The 19332-nt window shown below is 32.5% G+C and overlaps 2 protein-coding genes across 3 annotated transcripts; both read right to left on the reverse strand.

The window, feature by feature from the left end:
* Window positions 1–12234: 12234 nt before the first annotated feature.
* On the reverse strand, window positions 12235–15625 carry LOC107359628 (putative ATP-dependent RNA helicase DHX35). The gene is made up of 4 exons (XM_025160352.2): window positions 15406–15625; window positions 15124–15268; window positions 14356–14477; window positions 12235–14284 (listed from the first exon to the last, which is right to left on the reverse strand). Exons 2-4 carry the CDS (start codon window positions 15140–15142, stop codon window positions 12344–12346), a joined length of 2082 nt encoding a protein of 693 aa, XP_025016120.2. The 5' UTR covers window positions 15143–15268; window positions 15406–15625; the 3' UTR covers window positions 12235–12343.
* A 305-nt stretch (window positions 15626–15930) lies between these two features.
* On the reverse strand, window positions 15931–19218 carry LOC149094869 (uncharacterized). Of its 2 annotated transcripts, XM_089266792.1 has the most exons (4): window positions 18923–19218; window positions 18107–18790; window positions 17270–18043; window positions 15931–17148 (listed from the first exon to the last, which is right to left on the reverse strand). In XM_089266792.1, exons 3-4 carry the CDS (start codon window positions 17925–17927, stop codon window positions 16454–16456), a joined length of 1353 nt encoding a protein of 450 aa, XP_089122918.1. In that variant the 5' UTR covers window positions 17928–18043; window positions 18107–18790; window positions 18923–19218; the 3' UTR covers window positions 15931–16453. The 2 variants fall into 2 exon arrangements, with proteins under 2 accessions (XP_089122918.1, XP_089122919.1); XM_089266793.1 differs by lacking the exons at window positions 18107–18790; window positions 18923–19218 and having other exon boundaries at window positions 17270–18105.
* Between the last annotated feature and the right edge of the window lie 114 nt (window positions 19219–19332).

Raw genomic sequence — 19332 nt, forward strand, 5'->3', positions numbered from 1 at the left:
GCAACTGGAATAAACCAAAATAGAATAATGTTTGACTTTTTTGGAAGTCATCCCAATTTTTCACTTTTCCGGTTTCTTCATCTTTACCCAAAAACGTAGTTGATGATGTAGTTTGTCTGTGATCATTCAAAACTAAGAATACAAAATAAACCAAATTCGTGGCAGAGTTTTAGGCGAAAAACTCTTACCTTTAAAAATAAAGTTTGTTTTGAAACAGCATTTATTAGCGGTGGATTTTTTCCACCGAAAATTAAGCAAAAGTGATTGCGAATAATAAACTAACCAAAGACACTCGTGCATTAGATCTTTGAAGCTTATACCAATCAATTAGCTAAAGGTACTCTGTAAATGAAGTCCACAATTTTGGTTTCTCAATAGCATTGACTAAAGTGTAATCGAAATCGATTTGTAAGCTATCCCAATGATCATCAATTTGTTTCATTAGGTTATGATTATATATGATAAAATACGAAGTACATCCAATTTCTATGCAACTAAATAAATTAAATATGTATATTTTATATTTCATTGGATACTTTATGATTAAAAAACGATTAACTTTATATGTAAACTTGTACATTGAATAATTACGATTAAAAATACAATTAACATGAAAAGCTTTTGTATTGAATAATTAAAACTGAATTTGTTTCTTTTAATGGACTAAGCATCATAAAGTGTCATAAATTTGTGCCTAACCTAAATTGTACCAGAGTTTCGCAAATATGACTGGTTTTATTGATAGCTAGCGAATGATGGTAAAGCGATGATGATAGTGGTCAAGATACTAAACAATGTCGATAGGGAAGAAAGCGTTAACATGAACATTCCTCCGAATGTAAATCCAATTTCGTTGTGATTGAGAAATAACAAAATCTAAAAGAAAAACAGAAAATAATTTGTAATTAACTTGGAATCGAATTGAATGCAATCATAAATGAAAACACCAACCTCATTGAGAATCCGAATCGAATCTGTCCTCAATGATAATTTATACACAATGGCTAGCGATTCAAGAGATTTTTCATGAATTCTAACATTCACATATGTAGATACCAAACTTATTATCAATATGAAACTAGTCAGAATGACATTATACCATTTAGTCAATTGATTCTCTTCATTGTAAATTAATGAATAAGATAAATTACAAGCATATGCTAAGAAATGAGTGAACATCGCAAACAGACTAGGACTCATGATTTCATCTATTTTGTAAACTAAACGACAAATTAAAAGATATTTATGTCGAATGCTTTGAATTGCATCTACGTTTAACGATTTCTGATCTTTTCTTGATTCGTTTAAGAGTTTCTTCAATTTAATTAAATTGAATTGAACTGCTGTTTGTGCTAACAGCGATAAATCCCAATGAATACAACTGTGACAAAAATGAATAAAAATAGTTATTAGAGCAAGAATCAACAATAAAAAGGGAAATATAACATTTCCGATCGACTGTTTGCTCGTGTCTTGATCACTCAACGTATAAATCAAATAACAATATTTAAAAATGTACAAAAGTATGTAAGAGGAATATACCAACCAACGATAAATGACTTTACGAGTCCAAAAATATTTTCTCGTCTCATAATCGTAATCGATTTGCAGCCCATTCCAATGATTTTCAATTTGTTTAACAAGGTTATGATTATACCTGTAATAAAATAGAATTGGGTTCACATTTACAACCAAAACAAAGAGAAAAGTTCCAAATTTAACTGAAAACATTGAATCTAAAGAAATGAACAGTAAAGCACGACAATGAACCAAGTTGATTATGAACATGATAAATACAAATAGACACTTTCCGTAGATGTTGCTTGTCGATGAAATCATCAATAGATATCTGGATTGAATCGAGTCGATGGATACTTTCAGATAATGTTTCAACTGTTCATTTCGCACAAAACATTGCTGCATATTGATGGAAGTCATTATCATGAAACAAGTAAAATGAGTGTTATAAAATCATTTAAATCTCATGAATACAAGGAACCAGTCTCAGTGTAGAAAAAATAGAATCTAGTTTTGATTGATCCAGTGTTAATCATGTTAACTATGTTTAAACCGTTACAACAAAATTAATTAAATATTGATATTTTGTATTTCAATGAATACTTTTTTGAATAATATAAAATAATTATGATTGAAAAACGATTCACTCAAATAATGAATAAAGCGTTGAATAACGTTTGTAAAAATAAATAATGTTAGTTTGACCTGAAGTTTGCTCTATTGAGGGAAAATTGACTAAAGATGGGTTTAATCGTAGACGACTTTAAGATGAAAATGGTCCCCAATTACCAGGTGAAAACACCAACCTCATTGAGAAGTCGCATCGAGTCTGTTTGCAGGGATAATTTGTACAAAGGTGCAAGAGTTTCTTGAGATTTAGTATGAATTGCGATAGCTGCAGGTGTAAATGCCAAATCATTCATTAACATAAGGCTATGCTAAATGACTTTGCAAGCTATCCCAATGATCATCAATTTGTTGCATGAGGCTATGATTATATCTGCAATAAAATACGAAGAACATCCAATTTCCATGCAAAAGAAACACAAAATTACGTGTGTGACTGCACAAACTAAATCTAGAGAAATGTACATTAAAGCACGGCAATGTATCAAGTTTGCTAAAATAATGGTTACAGCGAAAAGACACTTTTCAAACATATTGCTTGTTGATGAAATGATCAACTGAAATTTGGAAGGAATCGAGTCAATGGATACTTTTGGATAATGTTTCAACTGTTCATTTCGCACAAAACGCTGCTGCATGTTGATGGAAGGCATTTTCATGAAAAACAAGTGAAATACAGAACCTGAATGAGGTTAAAAAGTGATGCAAATCTTATTGATGCAAGGCATCAGGCACAGTATCAAAACAAAAGAGTCTAGTTTTGAATCAGTTCATTGTTGAACTTGTTCGACAATCGTTACAATAACTGACTAGTTAGAATTGATGAAATATGAAAATCGTTTCAATGCACACTTTATGATTATGATTAAAAAACAATTAACTATTCATATAAACTGGTACATTGAATAATTACAATTAAAAAAACAATTATCTTGACAAGCTTATGTATTGAATTATTCAAACTGAATTTGCTTCTTTTAACAAGCAAGGATGGCTTGAAAAGCTGCCCGACAACGAGTAATCGATATCGGCATAAAACTTAAAACTAAATCAAACAATGAAACTGGCCTGCTCAATAATCCTCCGCTGTAATAGCAGAACCGTTCTGTACCGTTATACATACACTTCACTATGTACGCCATCTATTTTACAATATGTAATAAGAATTTCATTTACATTGGCGAATTTATTATTCTGCGTTCGCAAAAAAATTATTTAATTACAAGAAATTGGAAACAATTTTAAATATGCTTTACAAAATGCTATTTCGAGTTTTTATCGACTAATTTTCTTTCCAAAACTTCATGATCAGTACCAAATGCATAATTATGAGGTAATAGTAAATCTTTAAATGAAGTCCATAAATTTTCTTTAACCAAAGCATTGAATAAAGGTGCATTAGTGAAAAGTTTAACTAGCGAATGTTGGAAGGGCAAATACAATAGTGATGAAAATACTGAACAATGTCGATAGGGACGAAGTCGTCAACATGAACATTCCTCCCAATGTAAATCCCATCTCTTTGTGATTGAGAAATAACGAAATCTGTAATAGAAAAATAGTTTCTGGTTAATTTGAAGCAGAATTGGATGAAATCATTATTGCAAAGACCAACCTCATTGAGAGTCCGAATCGAGTTTGTTTTTAGGGATAGTCTATACACAGTGGCTAGTGATTCAAGAGATTGATCATGAATTTTAATAGACGAATAAGTGGATAACAAAGCGCCCACTAATGAAAAACTATTCTGAATGAGATTATAACATTTACTCGTTAAACTCTGTTCAGTGTAAAGTAAAGTATAAGATAAATTGCAAGTATTTATTATAAAATTAGTGAACAGAAAAAACAGAGCAGGACTCATGACTGCGTTTATTTGGTCCACTAAACGACAGCTCAAGAGATATTGATGTCGAATGTTCTTGATAGCATTAAGATCCAACGATTTTTCATCTTTGGTTGTTTCGTTCAACAGCTTCTTCAATTTAATCAAATTAAATTGAACTGCTGTTTGTGCTAAGATCGGCAAATCTACTTCAATGTAGATCTGACAAAAGTGTTTGAAGTAAGCTACTGGAGCACAAATGAACAATAAAAAGTAAAATATAATACTTCGTTTAAAAGCGACTTCGCTTGAAAGTTTGCTTCTGTCTTTAACACTCCAAGTATGAAGCTCGTAACAATATCTAATGATGAATGAAAATATGTAGTAGGCACGAATGAACCAACGGTAGAGAGTCGTTCGAGTCCAGAAATATTTTCTCGTTTCATAATCGAAATCGATTTGCAATCCTTTCAAGTGCTCATCGATTTGTTTAATAAGCTTATGATTATACCTGAAATAAAATGTTATGAACATCCAATTTCCAATCAAAAAGAATAAGAAACTTTTGATTTTCAGTGTAAAAACTGAATCCAAAGAGCTATACATTAGAGCACGACCATGAACCAAGTTCAATATAAACATGATTAATACAAAAAGACACTTTCCAAACATATTACTTGTTGATGAAATGATCAACTGAAATTTGGAAGGAATCGAGTCAATGGTTATTGTCGGATAATGTTTCAACTGTTCATTTCGCACAAAACATTGTTGCATGTTTATCGAAGCCATTTTCAAGAAAAAGAAGTGGATTGCTGATGAAAATACAAGAGTTAAATGAGTTATTCAAATCTTAATAATACAAGGAATCAGTCTCAGTTTAGACAACAATAGAGTCTTGTTTTGTTTCAGTCCGGTGGAAATCATGTTGGTAATTTTTGAATCGTTATAACTATGAATATTTCATATTACAACGATTCTGCTTGATATATTTATGATTGGAAAACGATTAACTAGGAAAATAAGCTTGTGCATTAAATAATGCAAACTGGATTTGTTTTTCAGCAAATAATTTATGCCTTAAAAAGCTGCCCAACAACAAGTAATCGATACCAGAGTAAAGGTGATGGAAGGGCGAAGATGATCAAGACACTGAACAGTGTCGATAGGGACGCAGTATTTAACTTGAACATTCCTCCAAATGTAAATCCAATTTATTCGTGATTGAGAAAGAACAAAATCTGAAAGAGAACCGAGAAAACTGTACTCAACTTGAATCAAGATTCAATCAAAATCATGAGTGACCTCATTAAGAAGTTTTAATGAGTTTGTTTTCAGGGATAATTTGTACATATTGGCTAGAGTTTCTTGAGGTTTATCATGAATTGCAATAGTTACATGTGTAAGTGCAAGTGCAGTACAAGTTGTTCTTGTGATGAAAATGATCAATACATAAGCAAAACAAACATTTTCCTGTGATCGGGATTGTCTTTTATTCCTCTAGCATAATCCAATAGAGTTTCACAAGCCTTTTCTACCTCTTCTTGGCCAGTCAAGAATACCAAAACATCTCCAAGACTAAGAGTTTCGTGAATTTTGATAACAGCATCAACAGAAGCTTTGAGATAATCAGCTACTGGTTCATTAGAATAAAATATTTCTACTGGAAAAGTTCTCCCTTCTATTGAAATATTGGTTGTTTTGAGGCCATCTTCGGTGAAATAATTTTCCATTGTCTCAACTTCCACTGTCGTGGGTGTAACAATCAAATGAAATAGCCCAATAGCTTTGCAATACTTCTTACGAACTTATCTCATCACATTCTTGAGTGGCATTTCTTTTGTTTCAGAGGCATTCCTCAAAGATTCAGCCGCATCTTCAGCCCAAAACACGAAACAGTTAAAATAAAGTTGTTTTGATCCATCTTTTTAATCTATTCAGATGATTTTTGTACTTACACTGGCTAGTCGTCCAAGCGCAATCCTGGCTTCACTCCCTCGTCAGCTTCTCGCTCTTCCTTTAATTATCTAGCGAATGTTGGTAGAGCAAAGACAATAGTGACTATAATACTGAACAATGTCGATAGTGACGAAGTGGTTAACATAAACATGCCTCCGAATGTAAATCCAATTTCATTGTGATTCAGAAATAGAGAAATCTAAAAGAGAAACAAAAATAATTTGCTGTCAACTTAAAAACAAACTTTGATAATAATCATAAGTTGAAACACCAACCTCATTGAGAAGCCTAATTGAGTTTGTTTTCAGGGATAATTTATACACAGTAGCTAGCGATTCAAGAGATTTTTCATGAATTTTCAAAGACAAGTGTGTATATAACAGTACAAGTGTTAATGAACAGCTTAACTGAAAGTTTGTAATTAATTTGCCCGCTTCATCTTCTTTAGTGTAAAGTAAATTATAAAATAAATGGCCTGCATTTACTGCAAAATTAGTAAAAATGAAAAACAAACAGGGACTCATGATGTCGTTCATTTTGTCAATTAAGCGACAGCTCAAGAGATATTTGTTTCTAGCGTTTTCAATAACATTAATATTTAACGATTTCTCGTCTTTTCTTGTTTCGTTCAAAAGTTTCTGCAATTTTATGAGATTAAATTGAACTGCTGTTTGTGCTAACAGAATTAAATCTACGTAAATACAGCACTGACAAAAACGCTTATACTGATATAACGGAAAACAAACCAACAAGCAAAAGTAATATATAATATGTTGAACAAGTTTGATTTTTTGTTGAGTATTATACAGGGAAATCGGATAAAAACAAGTTATAATGAGATAAAATATGGACACGACATTTATCAATCGACGGCATTTAGCTTTATGTGTCCAGAAATATTTTCTCGTTTCATAATCAAAGTCAATTTGCAAGCCATTCCAATGATCATCAATTGTTTTCATGAGCTTATGATTATACCTGAAATAAAATACCATGTCTATTCCATTGCCATACAAAAGCCTAATGAAAGATTCAAATGTAAATGAAAAAATTGCATCCAAAGAAAAGTACAGTAATTCACGGAAATAATACAAGTTAAATAAAAACATGATTAATACAAATAGACACTTTCCGTAGATATGACTTGTTGATGAAATCATTAATTGAAATTTTGATTGAATCGAGTCGATGGATACTTTTGGATAATGTTTCAACTGTTCATTTCGTACGAAACACTGTTGCATGTTGATGGAAGTCATTTTCATGAGCCAAAAGTGATACTGCTATAAACACGAAGTTAAATGAGTATCTTATTGATACAATGAACCAGTCTCAGTTTAACAGTTAGACAACAATAGAGTCTAGTTTTAATTCAGTTTTTTGTTGTTAGCAATGTTTCAATCGTTACAATAAAAATTAATTAAATATGTCTGATATTTCGATGAATATTTCTTGCTTATTATAATTATGATTAAAAAACGATGAACTATTTATACAAACTGGTACATTGAATAATTAAAAAAACAATTATCATGACAAGCTTATGTATTGAATAGTTTAAACTGAATATGCTTCTTTTATTAATAATAAACAAATGATGACTTGAAAAGCTGAATGACAACGAGTAATCGATATCGGCGTAAAACTTGAAACTAAATCAAACAATTAAACTGACCTCCTCAATAATCTGTAATAGCAAAACCGTTCTGTCCCATTATATAATACATACACTTCACTATGTACGACATCTTATTTACAATATGTAATAAGAATTGCATTTATATTGGCGAATTTATTATTCTTTGTTCGCAAAAAAAAAATATTTAATTACAAGAAATTGGAAACAATTGTAAATATGCTTTACAAAATGCTATTTCGAGTTTTTATTGACTAATTTTCTTTCCAACACTTCACGATCAGTACCAAATTCATAATAATGAGGAGCCAATTCATATAACCATCGATGGTCAATAACTGTACAATCTCTCATGTACTCTTTTGTAGTATGAAGGACTTCGATGAAGATTACCCATTGCGGAGGTCGAGGTCGAGTATAAAGAACTGAAGTCGGGTGTATGTATAATTCATGGTCACCTTTGACAATTTTGTAAACTCCAGGCTGATGAATAAAGCATGGAAATTCATGAATGACAGACAATTTTCTGTAATCGAGATTGTCTTTTATTCCTGAAACAAGATTGATTGTGTATGATGAACCAGATGTATTTGTGAATAGCCCATTTACAAGATGTTTCATCTAGTGAATGTTGGTTGAGCGAAGACAATAGTGACCAGCATACTGAACAATGTCGACAGGGACGAAGTTGTTAACATGAACATTCCTCCGAATGAGAACCCGATTTCTTTGTCATTGAGAAATAACGAAATCTGCAAGAGAAACAGAAACTGATTTGTTATTAACTTGGAACAGAGTTGCATTAAATGATGAATGTAAAGACCAACCTCATTGAGAAGCCGAATCGAGTTTGTTTTGAGTGATAATTTATACACAATGGCTAGCAATTCATGAGATTTTTCGGGAATTTTAACAGAAGAATATGTGCGTACCAAAAGAATCATCAATACAAAGCTATTTTGAATGAAGCTATGCAATTTAGTCAATTGATTTTGTTCAGTGCGGAGTAAAGCATAAGATAAACTACAAGCAAAAATTAAAAAATTCATAAACGTCAATAACAGCAAAGGACTCATGATTTCGTTTATTTTGTCAACTAAACGACAACTTAAGAGATATTTGTGTCTAATGTTTGCAATAGCTTCAATATTTAACGATTTTTCATCTTTTGTTGCTTCGTTGAACAGTTTCTTCAATTCAATCAAGTTAAATTGAACTGCTGTTTGTGCTAAGATCGTTAAATCCATTTGAATGCAAGTCTGGTAAAGAGTAAAAAAATAAGTTGTCGGAGCAAAAATCACCCATAAGAAGAAAAATATAATATTTTGTTTAAAAACGACTTCGCTCGAAAGTTTGCTTCTATCTATTTCATTCCAAGTATAAAGATGATAAGAATACATAAAAATAATTGAAAGTATGAACCAAACGTATGTTATCCAACGGCAAATAGCCTTCTGAGTCCAGAAATATTTTCTCGTTTCATAATCGTAGTCAATCTGTAGGCCATTCCAATGATCATCAATTTGTTTCAAAAGGTTGTGATTATATTTGAAGTAAAATACAATGACAATCATATTCCCTACAGAAAAGTGAAGTAAAGACTTGAGCTGAATTGAGAAAATTGAATCCAAAGAAATATTCATAAAAAGAATATTAATTGTCAATTGTGAGTTCAATATAAACATGATTAATACAAAGAGACACTTTCCAAACATGTTACTTGTCGATGAAATTATCAATAGAAATTTGTTAGGAATCGAGTCAATGGAAACTTTTGGATAATGTATTAACTCTCCATTTCGCACAAAACTCTGCTGCATGTTGATTGAAGGCATTTTCATGAAACAGAAGTCAAATTCAGATGGAAATACAGAAGTTTAATGAGTTATTCAAATCTTGTTAATACAAGGAATCAGTCTCAGTTTAGACAAGAATGGAGTCTAGTTTTAAACCAGTGCATTACTAATCATGTTAGTAATGTTTAAATCGTTACATCAAAATGAATTAAAAATGAATAGATTTTATTTCAAAGCATTTTTTATGATTTTGAGTAAAAAACGATTCATTTAAACTTGTACTTTGAATAATAAAGATTAAAAAAACAATTAACATGACAAGCTTGTCTATTGAATAATTAAAATTGAATCTTTTTCTTTTGTAATAAGCAAATATAACTGAAAAGCTGCCCAATAAAAAGTGATCGACACCCGAGTAAAATGGTACAATAAATCACAGGGTACGTACATTTCCCAATAATCTGGATTCCGAGAACGCGAATGAATGAAGTTGAACAGCATTGAATAATGATAGCAATTGGTTAGACCAGGAACGCACTTTGATTTGAAAATAGAATAGCTTGGCTTCGCAGAAATCATTTTTAATATTATTGCTTGCACTATTATAAATTAGTTTGTGCGAATCGAAGATTAAGCTCTTCAAAAATAATTTTCTTCATTTACGGTTGCGGTTAAAATACTTCAAACTTCCGCAAGAAGGTGGAATGAAAATGTTAAATACCGGGTAATCATTTTTTAATTAATATAGTTATCGTTTGAGATTATACAAAATAATTTTTGTGATAGACTGAAATTTCAGTGAGCTACGAAATTTCTAGTTGAAAATTTTTGTAATCAAAGTTACCTAACTTTGTTTGGACCAACCTAATAAATAAAAATGGATTGAATATGATCGAATAGAGATGCATTTGTGAATAAGTAAAAGATGTGAATGTTTTCATCTATTGAATGCTGGTAGCGCAAAGACAATGGTGAACAAGATACTTAACAATGTCGACAGGGACGAAGTTGTTAACATGAACATTCCTCCGAATGAGAACCCGATTTCTTTGTCATTGAGAAATAACGAAATCTGAAAGATGAAAAATAGTTTGTGATTAACTTTGAACTGAACTAGATAAAATCATGAATGCTCAGACCAACCTCATTGAGAAGCCGAATTAAGTTTGTTTTCAGGGATAATTTATACACAAAGGCAAGTGATTCTTGAGATTTCTTATGAACTTTTACAATCAAGTGTGTATAAAATATTACTTGCGTTAATAATGAGCCAATCTGAAAGTTTCCAAGCAATTTAGCCAATCTATTTTGTTCAGTGTAAAGTAATGAATAAGATAATTCACAAGCATTTACTACAAAACCAGTGAAAAGCAAAAACAGCAAAGGACTCATGATTTCGTTGATTTTTTCAACTAAATGACAACTCAAGAGATATTTATGTCTAATGTTTGCAATAGCTTCAATGTTTAACGATTTTCCATCTTTTCTTGATTCGTTCAACAGTTTCTTCAATTTAATTTGATTAAATTGAACTGCTGTTTGTGCTAAATTCATTAATTCTAAGTAAATACAATGACGACAAAAACGATTGAAAAGATATAACTGAGAACAAACTATCAAGTAAAAGTAAATTACAATATTGTGTACAAGTTTGATTTTGTGTTGACCATTATACTGGAAAATCGGATAAAAACAAGAAATAATGAAAAAAAGTGTGAACAAAACATATAATAACCGACGGTGAATAGCTCTATGAGTCCAGAAATATTTCCTCGTCTCATAATCGATTTGCAAGCTATTCCAATGATCATTAATTTGTTCCACGAGGTTATGATTATACCTGAAATAAAATACCATGTATAAGCAATTTCCATACAAAAGTCGAATAGAAGCTGATAGTTTAAATGAAAATACTGAATCCAAAAACAGTAATTCACGACAATAAAACAAGTTCACTACTAACATGATTAACACAAAAAGACACTTTCCGTAGATATTACTTGTTGATGAAATCATTAATTGAAATTTTGATTGAATCGAGTCGATTGATACTTTTGGATAATGTTTCAACTGTTCATTTCGCACAAAACATTGCTGCATGTTGATGGAAGTCATTTTCATGAAACAAAGTGAAGTGTTGATGAAAATACAGAAGTTAAATGAGTTATTCAAATCTTAGTATTAATACAAGGAATCAGCCTCAGTTTAGACAATAGAATCTATAATAGTTTTAAATCATTTCATAACTAATCATGTTAGTAATGTTTAAATCGTTACAATAAAGTTAATTGAAAATGAATAGATTTTATTTCAATGCATTCTTTATGATTGTGATTAAAAAACGATTCATATAAACTTTTACTTTGAATAATTAAGATTAAAAAAACAATTAACATGACAAGCTTGTGTCCATTATTGATATTTAGGCACTTAAAAGTGAGCATATTGCAGTCAGTATGCACCAATGTTTCGTGCGAAACAGAGTTGAAACATTATCCAAAAGTATCTATCGACTCGATAGCATCCAGATGGCAACGGTTCATTTCATCATCAAGCAATATCTACGGAAAGTGTCTATTTGTATTAATCATGTTTGTAATGAACTTTGTGAATTGTCGCGATCTAATGGATGCTTCTTTGGATTCAGTTTTTCGGTTAGACTCCGAGGTTTAACTTTTTTCTCAATGGGAATTGGTTGACCATTTTATTTTATTTCCGGTATAATCATAAGCTTGTGAAACAAATTGATGATCATTGGAATGGATTGCAAACTGACTACGATTATGTAACGAGAAAATATTTTTAGACTCATAAGGCTTTAAAACGTTGGATAAAACTAGTACATTTTTCACTCTGTACGCCATCTTATTCAATGAGAATTGCACTTAGATTTTCGTATGTAATAATTTTCATTGTTAGTATAAAAATTTATTTAATTACAATAAATAATTGGAAACAATTTTAAATATGCTTTACAAAATACTATTTCGAGTTTTTATCGACTAATTTTCTTTCCAACACTTCACGATCAGTACCAAACTCATAATAATGAGGAGCCAATTCATATAACCATCGATGGTCAATAACTGTACAATCTCTCATGTACTCTTTTGTAGTATGAAGGACTTCGATGAAGATTACCCATTGCGGAGGTCGAGGTCGAGTATAAAGAACTGAAGTCGGGTGTATAAACAGTTCATGGTCACCTTTGACAGTCTTGTAAGCTCCAGATGGATGATAATAGGCAGCATTCGCAAAGAAACCAGTAACAACGCATCTTCTAACCAAGTCAACATCTCCTTCAGCTGAAACTATTGGAATACCAAAACGTCTTAGCAACCTGAGTAATCTTGCTCGGACTTCCACTGCTCTTAAAAGTCCTTTATAATTTAGATATTTCGAGTCAGCCCAGCTTCTCACTTTACCAGCTTTAATGAAAGCATTGTAAACATTTAAATAAGTAATCAGATCACCTTCTTCCACAGCAAATGAGTGTTTACAGTTTCGAGCAGCAATCGAACGTTGTCCAGACGATGGCTGAACAAAAACATTTTGTACTTGTGTCATAGCGGCAATGGTTAGAGCTTCTTCTGAGCATCCCATTTCTCCAGAGATGAGGAGCATCTTAGCGAACATAGGCTCTAGTGGAAATTCAACCATTTGTAGGCCAAGAGGGTCTGTTAGATGGCCATTGTCATCAAGACCTCCCAAGGCATAAAGTAGTTCGAGACCTGTAATAATATTATACTCGGGAGGTTTACTGGGAAAACTGAATTTAAGGATATTATTGACACCAAGAGCTTTCAATTGAAGAATCACAGGAGCCAAACTGGATCTTCGTATTTCCGGACATGTGAATGGCTCCAAGTTTTTGAAATCATTTTCAGTGTACAAACGGTAAGCAGAGCCAGGTTTAGTTCGACCAGCTCGCCCGGCCCTTTGAGCGGCTGATGCTTGAGAAATGGGAACAACGACTAAAGAGTCAGTACAAGTCTTTGGATTGTAGTATCGTAATTTTACAAAGCCACTGTCTACGACGTAAACAATTCCGTTTATGGTGATTGAAGCTTCAGCTACATTGGTAGCGACAACAACTTTTCGTACGGATCGAGGAAACACATCAAATACTTTGAGTTGTTCTTGTGATGGCAATGATGAATACATGGGCAAAACAAACATTTTCCTGTGATCGGGATTGTCTTTTATTCCTCTAGCATAATCCAACAAAGTTTCGCAAGCCTTTTCTACCTCTTCTTGGCCAGTCAAGAATACCAGAACATCCCCAAGACTAAGAGTTTCGTGAATTTTGATAACAGCATCAACAGAAGCTTTGAGATAATCAGCTACTGGTTCATTAGAATAAAATATTTCTACTGGAAAAGTTCTACCTTCTATTGATATATTGGTTGTTTTGAGGCCATCTTCAGTGAAATAATTTTCCATTGTCTCAACTTCCACCGTCGCGGATGCAACAATCAAACGAAATTCTGGTCTTTTACGGAGTATTTTTTTCATCAAACCAAGAAGCACATCAGTCTGTAAAGTTCTTTCATGTATTTCATCCACCATAACAACCGAATAGCTTTGCAATAATGGATCACTCATCATTTCGCGAATCAATATCCCTTCGGTTAAATATTTAATGTGCGTAGTACCAGGTTCATAACAGTCATCGAATCGTATGCTATAACCAACTTCTTTTCCCAAGTGACATCCTCTCTCTTCGGCTACTCGTTTGGCTAAAGATGTTGCAGCAACTCGTCTAGGCTGAGTAATCCCTACGACTAGTGGGGAATCATTTCCTTTTGTCCAGCCTGCATCAACTAAATATTGGCCTATCTGAGTACTTTTACCACATCCAGTTTCTCCTCTGACGATTAAAACTTGATTTTTCTCTATCAAGTAGAGAATATGATCTTTGTACTAAAAAGAAATAAAATGTTATAAGATAACAGAATGACAAGCTGTGAGATTCAGATAGGCTTTTTAATTACTTCATAGATTGGTAATCGAAATCTTTGTTGGTCAATCGGTATTCCTCGATTCGGATTATAAGTGACTGATGTAGAATCATTGGTTTCCGGTCTTTCTTCGCGCCAGCCTTCTTCAATTAAATCTGAGGAAATATATGGTTTAAGAAACAAAGAGATAGGAATATTGACGTTTGATTTAAGATTAGAATAAAAAATAAATGGTTTAATGGGAAAACTAAAAGCACATCGGGAATCCATTAATACAAGGGATGAATAATGATCTTACTGGGTACTGGGCGGTTAACAAATCGACAAACAGATAGACATTGTAATCATTAATCAAGGTTAAAACTCAGAGAAATACAGTCTTGACTCCTGATGATTGCATTAGGTACAACTCCTATGGCTGTATTCAGATTTTCAACGATCAAGTAATTAAAGTTTGCATCGCTTGTTATGTATTGTGCTTTCAAAGAGGAAAAACCAGATTCGTACATCACAATGTCCACTTGTTTATCGCGTAGAGCCAATAAAGTATCCAGAAAATCTTGACGGAATTTGGCACGGAGTGTTTGTTTGCTTTTCATTTCACTATCATCACAAGTGGAGTTATCACTGACTTCTTTCATGTCATGAGCGAGCTCTTTAGAGTCGGCAGAGTTTATGACATCCTCATCTTTGAAACAAATGGCAGTATTCAGAAACAGAATATTAATGATAAGGCAAAAGTTGTAAGTCACTCAACAAAACTGAATGCTAGTGGGTGTTGGGAAAATCAATTATACTCACTTTCGTTTTTCCTAGACATATCTGACCCGAGAAAAGGCTGAATTAATAAAACAGGATAGATACCAATGAGAATATTATGAACTTGGTCAAATCCAGTCACCCCGTTGATGAATCACTTTAAAACTGAGACTGTAGGACAAACAACCTAAAAAACAAGAGAATGATATTCAACCATGAATTAATAGATAATATAAGGTATACAGATGAGATCGGAAATGGCACTTCATTCCAATGAAATTCATAATATTGATAAAAGATTACTTGAATATAAAACATACTTACTTGAAAAACAGAAATATCCTTTTATCAAACTGCTTGAGCTAAAAAGAACAAAATTCTATAGGATTTGGATAGAAACTATCGCTTGAATTGAAGTTGAGTCGATGAGCAAATATTTAGTTTTGTTTATGGCCAAAAAAATATTTAAACTGAGCGACAATCACCAGGTCATTTTATTAACAAATTGGTCTTTGGACAAAACATGTGAGCAAAAAAAGCCTTTTCCAAGCTTCTAACCAGCTGATTGATAATTTACCATTGTTAGATCCTATGATGATCATAGTAAACATTAATAATTTATGATACACTGAATCAGTGGCATTGATATTCTGAGCCAGATTATGATTATAAATCAAGATTCTGTTTTTAATTAAGCAAATAACCTTCAAATTTCTTGTAAATTCAAAATATTTAGCATTAAAGAAAACGAAAATTTTTCAAGCAAGTGCAAGAAAGTTGAAGGTATTATTTTTCGGGTGGTATTGAGTTCAGACGAAAGCTGAACAATAAAAATTGAAATCTTTGATAAAGTTCACAGAGATAAATTTATTCAATGTTTACAAATGGAGTATTTTAAAAGTACAAAGCATTACAGTATATTTATATAATGTAATATAAAGATTTGCATCTATTGATAGAAGTAAATGCGAGGTCATCAATATTTTGAACGGATATTAATCAACTCAATTTATCAATTTGATCAGTATGAGACGAAAGAGAAGGAAAGTTAAGTTATACAAAAGGAAAATTTCTTCGAGCGAAGATCGATAAAGAAACTCTGATTTTGATGATTCGGCTCATCAATATGATTTTAAGGCTTAACGTCTTTGATTTAAATGGCTACCAGTAAATATTTATACCAAAAATTGAGTGTTTATCTCTTTGAGATAGTCATTGAGCAAAATTTTTACAAATTCAATCAGCTCTAGACATTTTATAAGACGAACTGGCACCGCTTCATGGATTTAATGCGAATTTTTGTAAGGGATGAAATTACGAATGATGATAGAGATGATGATGATATTTTAAAATGACGAAAAATCAGAATTGATTAGTTTGTTTCAGTGTCAGAAGTTTGTAAATGCGTACTCTTTTCAGATAAAATGAGATCATCTACATCTTTCGAGTAGTTATGTGTTCGGGATACATCATTGAGGCTCGAATTAAATGTTGAATTGAATGTTGAATGCTGAAACCCTGAGTCGAATGATTCTTGGAAGGAACCATTGTGATTGACTTGGAGGTTCATTACCGGACAGTTAGCAAGCTCCATTAAAGCCAAAGCACCCATCAATCTGTCACTACTCAGTTGTTCCAAGTTTATTTTGTTCACCCCATAATCTGATCTCTTGGTTGGACTGCTATTATCAGTAATTGTTCCAGCATCTGAATCATTTTCATGAGAAAGATCTCTCTTTGCTAATTCAAGAGCTGCTCGTTTCTTTTTCCAAACTGGAGTTGAGTTTTCTTCACATGAATAGCCAGCATCGGAGGCGTCCAGATCAAGATTTAACTTACGAGCTTTAAAAGGCCGACTACAACTATCTTTAGTCCTTTTCAGACCTTGCCTTTTTATCGATCTGTAATAATCTGTTAGCCAATCAATAATTTCTTTGCTTGCATTGCTTAAAGATGAATTCGATTTAAGGACTTTAGAAGGAGAACCTAAATCCTTAATTCTCGATACTCCGACCATAGGATGAACTGGACACCGTCTGTTAGCATGGGTGAATCGATTTTCGCAGCCTAAATTTAGCAAAAGAGATTTGTAAAGATATGATTAGTTGGTGCATCGAAAATCGAGATTGTTTAAGATATTAATAAATTCTCACGATAAAATTTAGGATTTTAAAAGAATCAAACTCACCATCATAATTACAAACAAAGGGTTTTTCACCAGTATGAAGCCTCTGATGAGTTCTTAGTTGTCCTGACTGAGCAAATCTCCGACCACAATCTGGGAAGTCACAAATATACGGCCTTTCACCTGTATGTATCCGAATATGAGCTTGCAGTGATTTTTCTCGAGGAAATGTTCGTTTACATATATTACACTTAATGGTAGACCCGATCAGCTCATCGCTTGTCTCAATTAAACTTGTGATTGTTTCCAACTTAGGTCGACCTCGTTTCAATTTGGTTCGGTGAGAGTCGTTCAGTCGATTTTCGGAACAATCATTTTCAGAAACAGGACTCAACTGAATTGTTGATCCAACATCGTATAAATTTATTGAAGATTCCGAAGTGTCGGTAGGTCTATCAGAATCCAAATTATTCCAACCGGAGCCAAGGACAACATTACATTGGGTAAGAGCATTACTATCAAAGTAATAAATAGGTGGTGAAGATGAACCAGATATCGGCGATTGAATTAAAGTGAATGGTATTTGTTGCACAGAACTACAATCACTGGCATCACCATTATCAATGTCCTTAATATCGGAATTAGTTGAATCCTTACTGGTTGCATAGATGATAACACTTTCACTACGTGTTTTATTAGCATTAATTGGTGTTGATTCCATTGTTGTTAACAATAAAGATACAATGTTATAAAATACAACGAGAGTCACAAAATTAAATGGTTACAGTAATCCAAATAGAAATTAGACGAAAAAGCAAAATAAAAGGTTAAAACAAACTGAGAAAAGGGTAAAATTGAATTAAAAAATTAGTTAAAAAGATCATTTGGTCTAACACTCACCAAGTCTGCAAATGCGAGAGAAAGTCTAGTTAAAAAGCGCCAATCCATTTAACAAAGTTTTTTACCCGCTCAAACTTGGGTTACCTTTTCCCGGTTAAATAACACAACATCATTGGCTAAGAGTTTAGTAACTCTGTTACCAGAGCTTTAGCAGCAGCAGACAGCACATTGTTGACTGAAATACACTTGGCGGTTTTTTGGTGAGTCTGGTACTGTTTATTGTCTGATTCCCGCGTGTTGATTATTGGCTCTTATAATCTCAATTTTCCCTCCAAGTGTGTTTTCCTTTTCTCTCTTTAACCCTCCTCCTTTCACCAACATCATGTTTGGTTTAACCTCTGGTTCACTTTACATTTAAATATCATCTTTTGGTTTAAATTGTTTTTGTCCAAATTTTTTGCCATTGTTTCAAATGGCCTCAGGGAATACTTTTGAGTTTAAACTATCTGTTACACTGTCATTCAATGTGTCCCAATTAATATTATATCAGCATCGAGTTTTTCAGTTAGATAACGTATTGAGGGTTTCAACAAGTGTTGTCCCTTTTACTTATATCCTGTACTAATAAAATAGCTTTGGTTCCAAATTAGCTCAATTTATCCAATTTACTCAATAATTCCAGAGAGAGAAGTGTATCAGTATGATTGCTCAGGTGACAGAGATGTTGGATTAAATTGCAGGAATCTATTCTAAAATGGATTAAACATAATTTTGTGGCTTGGTCATCATTAGGGTATAACTTCTGGTTCAGATGTTATTTTATTAGTACTAAATTATTACAAACCATTATCTTATTTCCACATTTTATTATCTTACCTATCAAAATGATGTCAAGATGCATCAAGAATTTTTTTAGTTTAATGGAGATTGAGAAACATTTGTAACAAAACGTAACACTTTCAGATCTTCATAATTTTTCTTGACAAATCTTTCCATGTGATCTGATCACAAGAGGAATCCGGTAGCACACCAAACAAAAATAGAAAGAAACATTGTCTATCGAATAACATGTGGACGAAGGCTCTAACATATACTAAAGCTGCGGGCTCAGTATTCAGTTGATAAACTGTCAGGGAAAATTGAATTAGCATAAAAATATTGACTTCACGCATACAATCAGGCTTAATCTTTGGCATTTACCAAAGATAAGAAAATACCCAAAAATTTGGGTGTCGCTAGATGGCGTTAGTTTTGGTGTGATTCTTCGTGAATCTGTGGATGTTATT

This window comes from Tetranychus urticae, chromosome 1, assembly GCF_039701765.1.
Source record: "Tetranychus urticae isolate SD_2017Ah chromosome 1, NJAU_TeUrti_SD_1.0, whole genome shotgun sequence".
NCBI lineage: Eukaryota > Metazoa > Arthropoda > Arachnida > Trombidiformes > Tetranychidae > Tetranychus > Tetranychus urticae.

Excerpts from the sequence above, each read along its gene's own strand:
- LOC107359628 (XM_025160352.2), bottom strand. Across the intron at positions 14,285-14,355 it reads TTCGATTACCAATCTATGAA|TACAAAGATCATATTCTCTA; the intron begins GTAATTAAAAAG and ends ATTTCTTTTTAG.
- LOC149094869 (XM_089266792.1), bottom strand. The coding sequence starts at position 17,927 with ATGGAATCAACACCAATTAATGCTAATAAAACACGTAGTGAAAGTGTT. Across the intron at positions 17,149-17,269 it reads CTTTGTTTGTAATTATGATG|GCTGCGAAAATCGATTCACC; the intron begins GTGAGTTTGATT and ends TGCTAAATTTAG.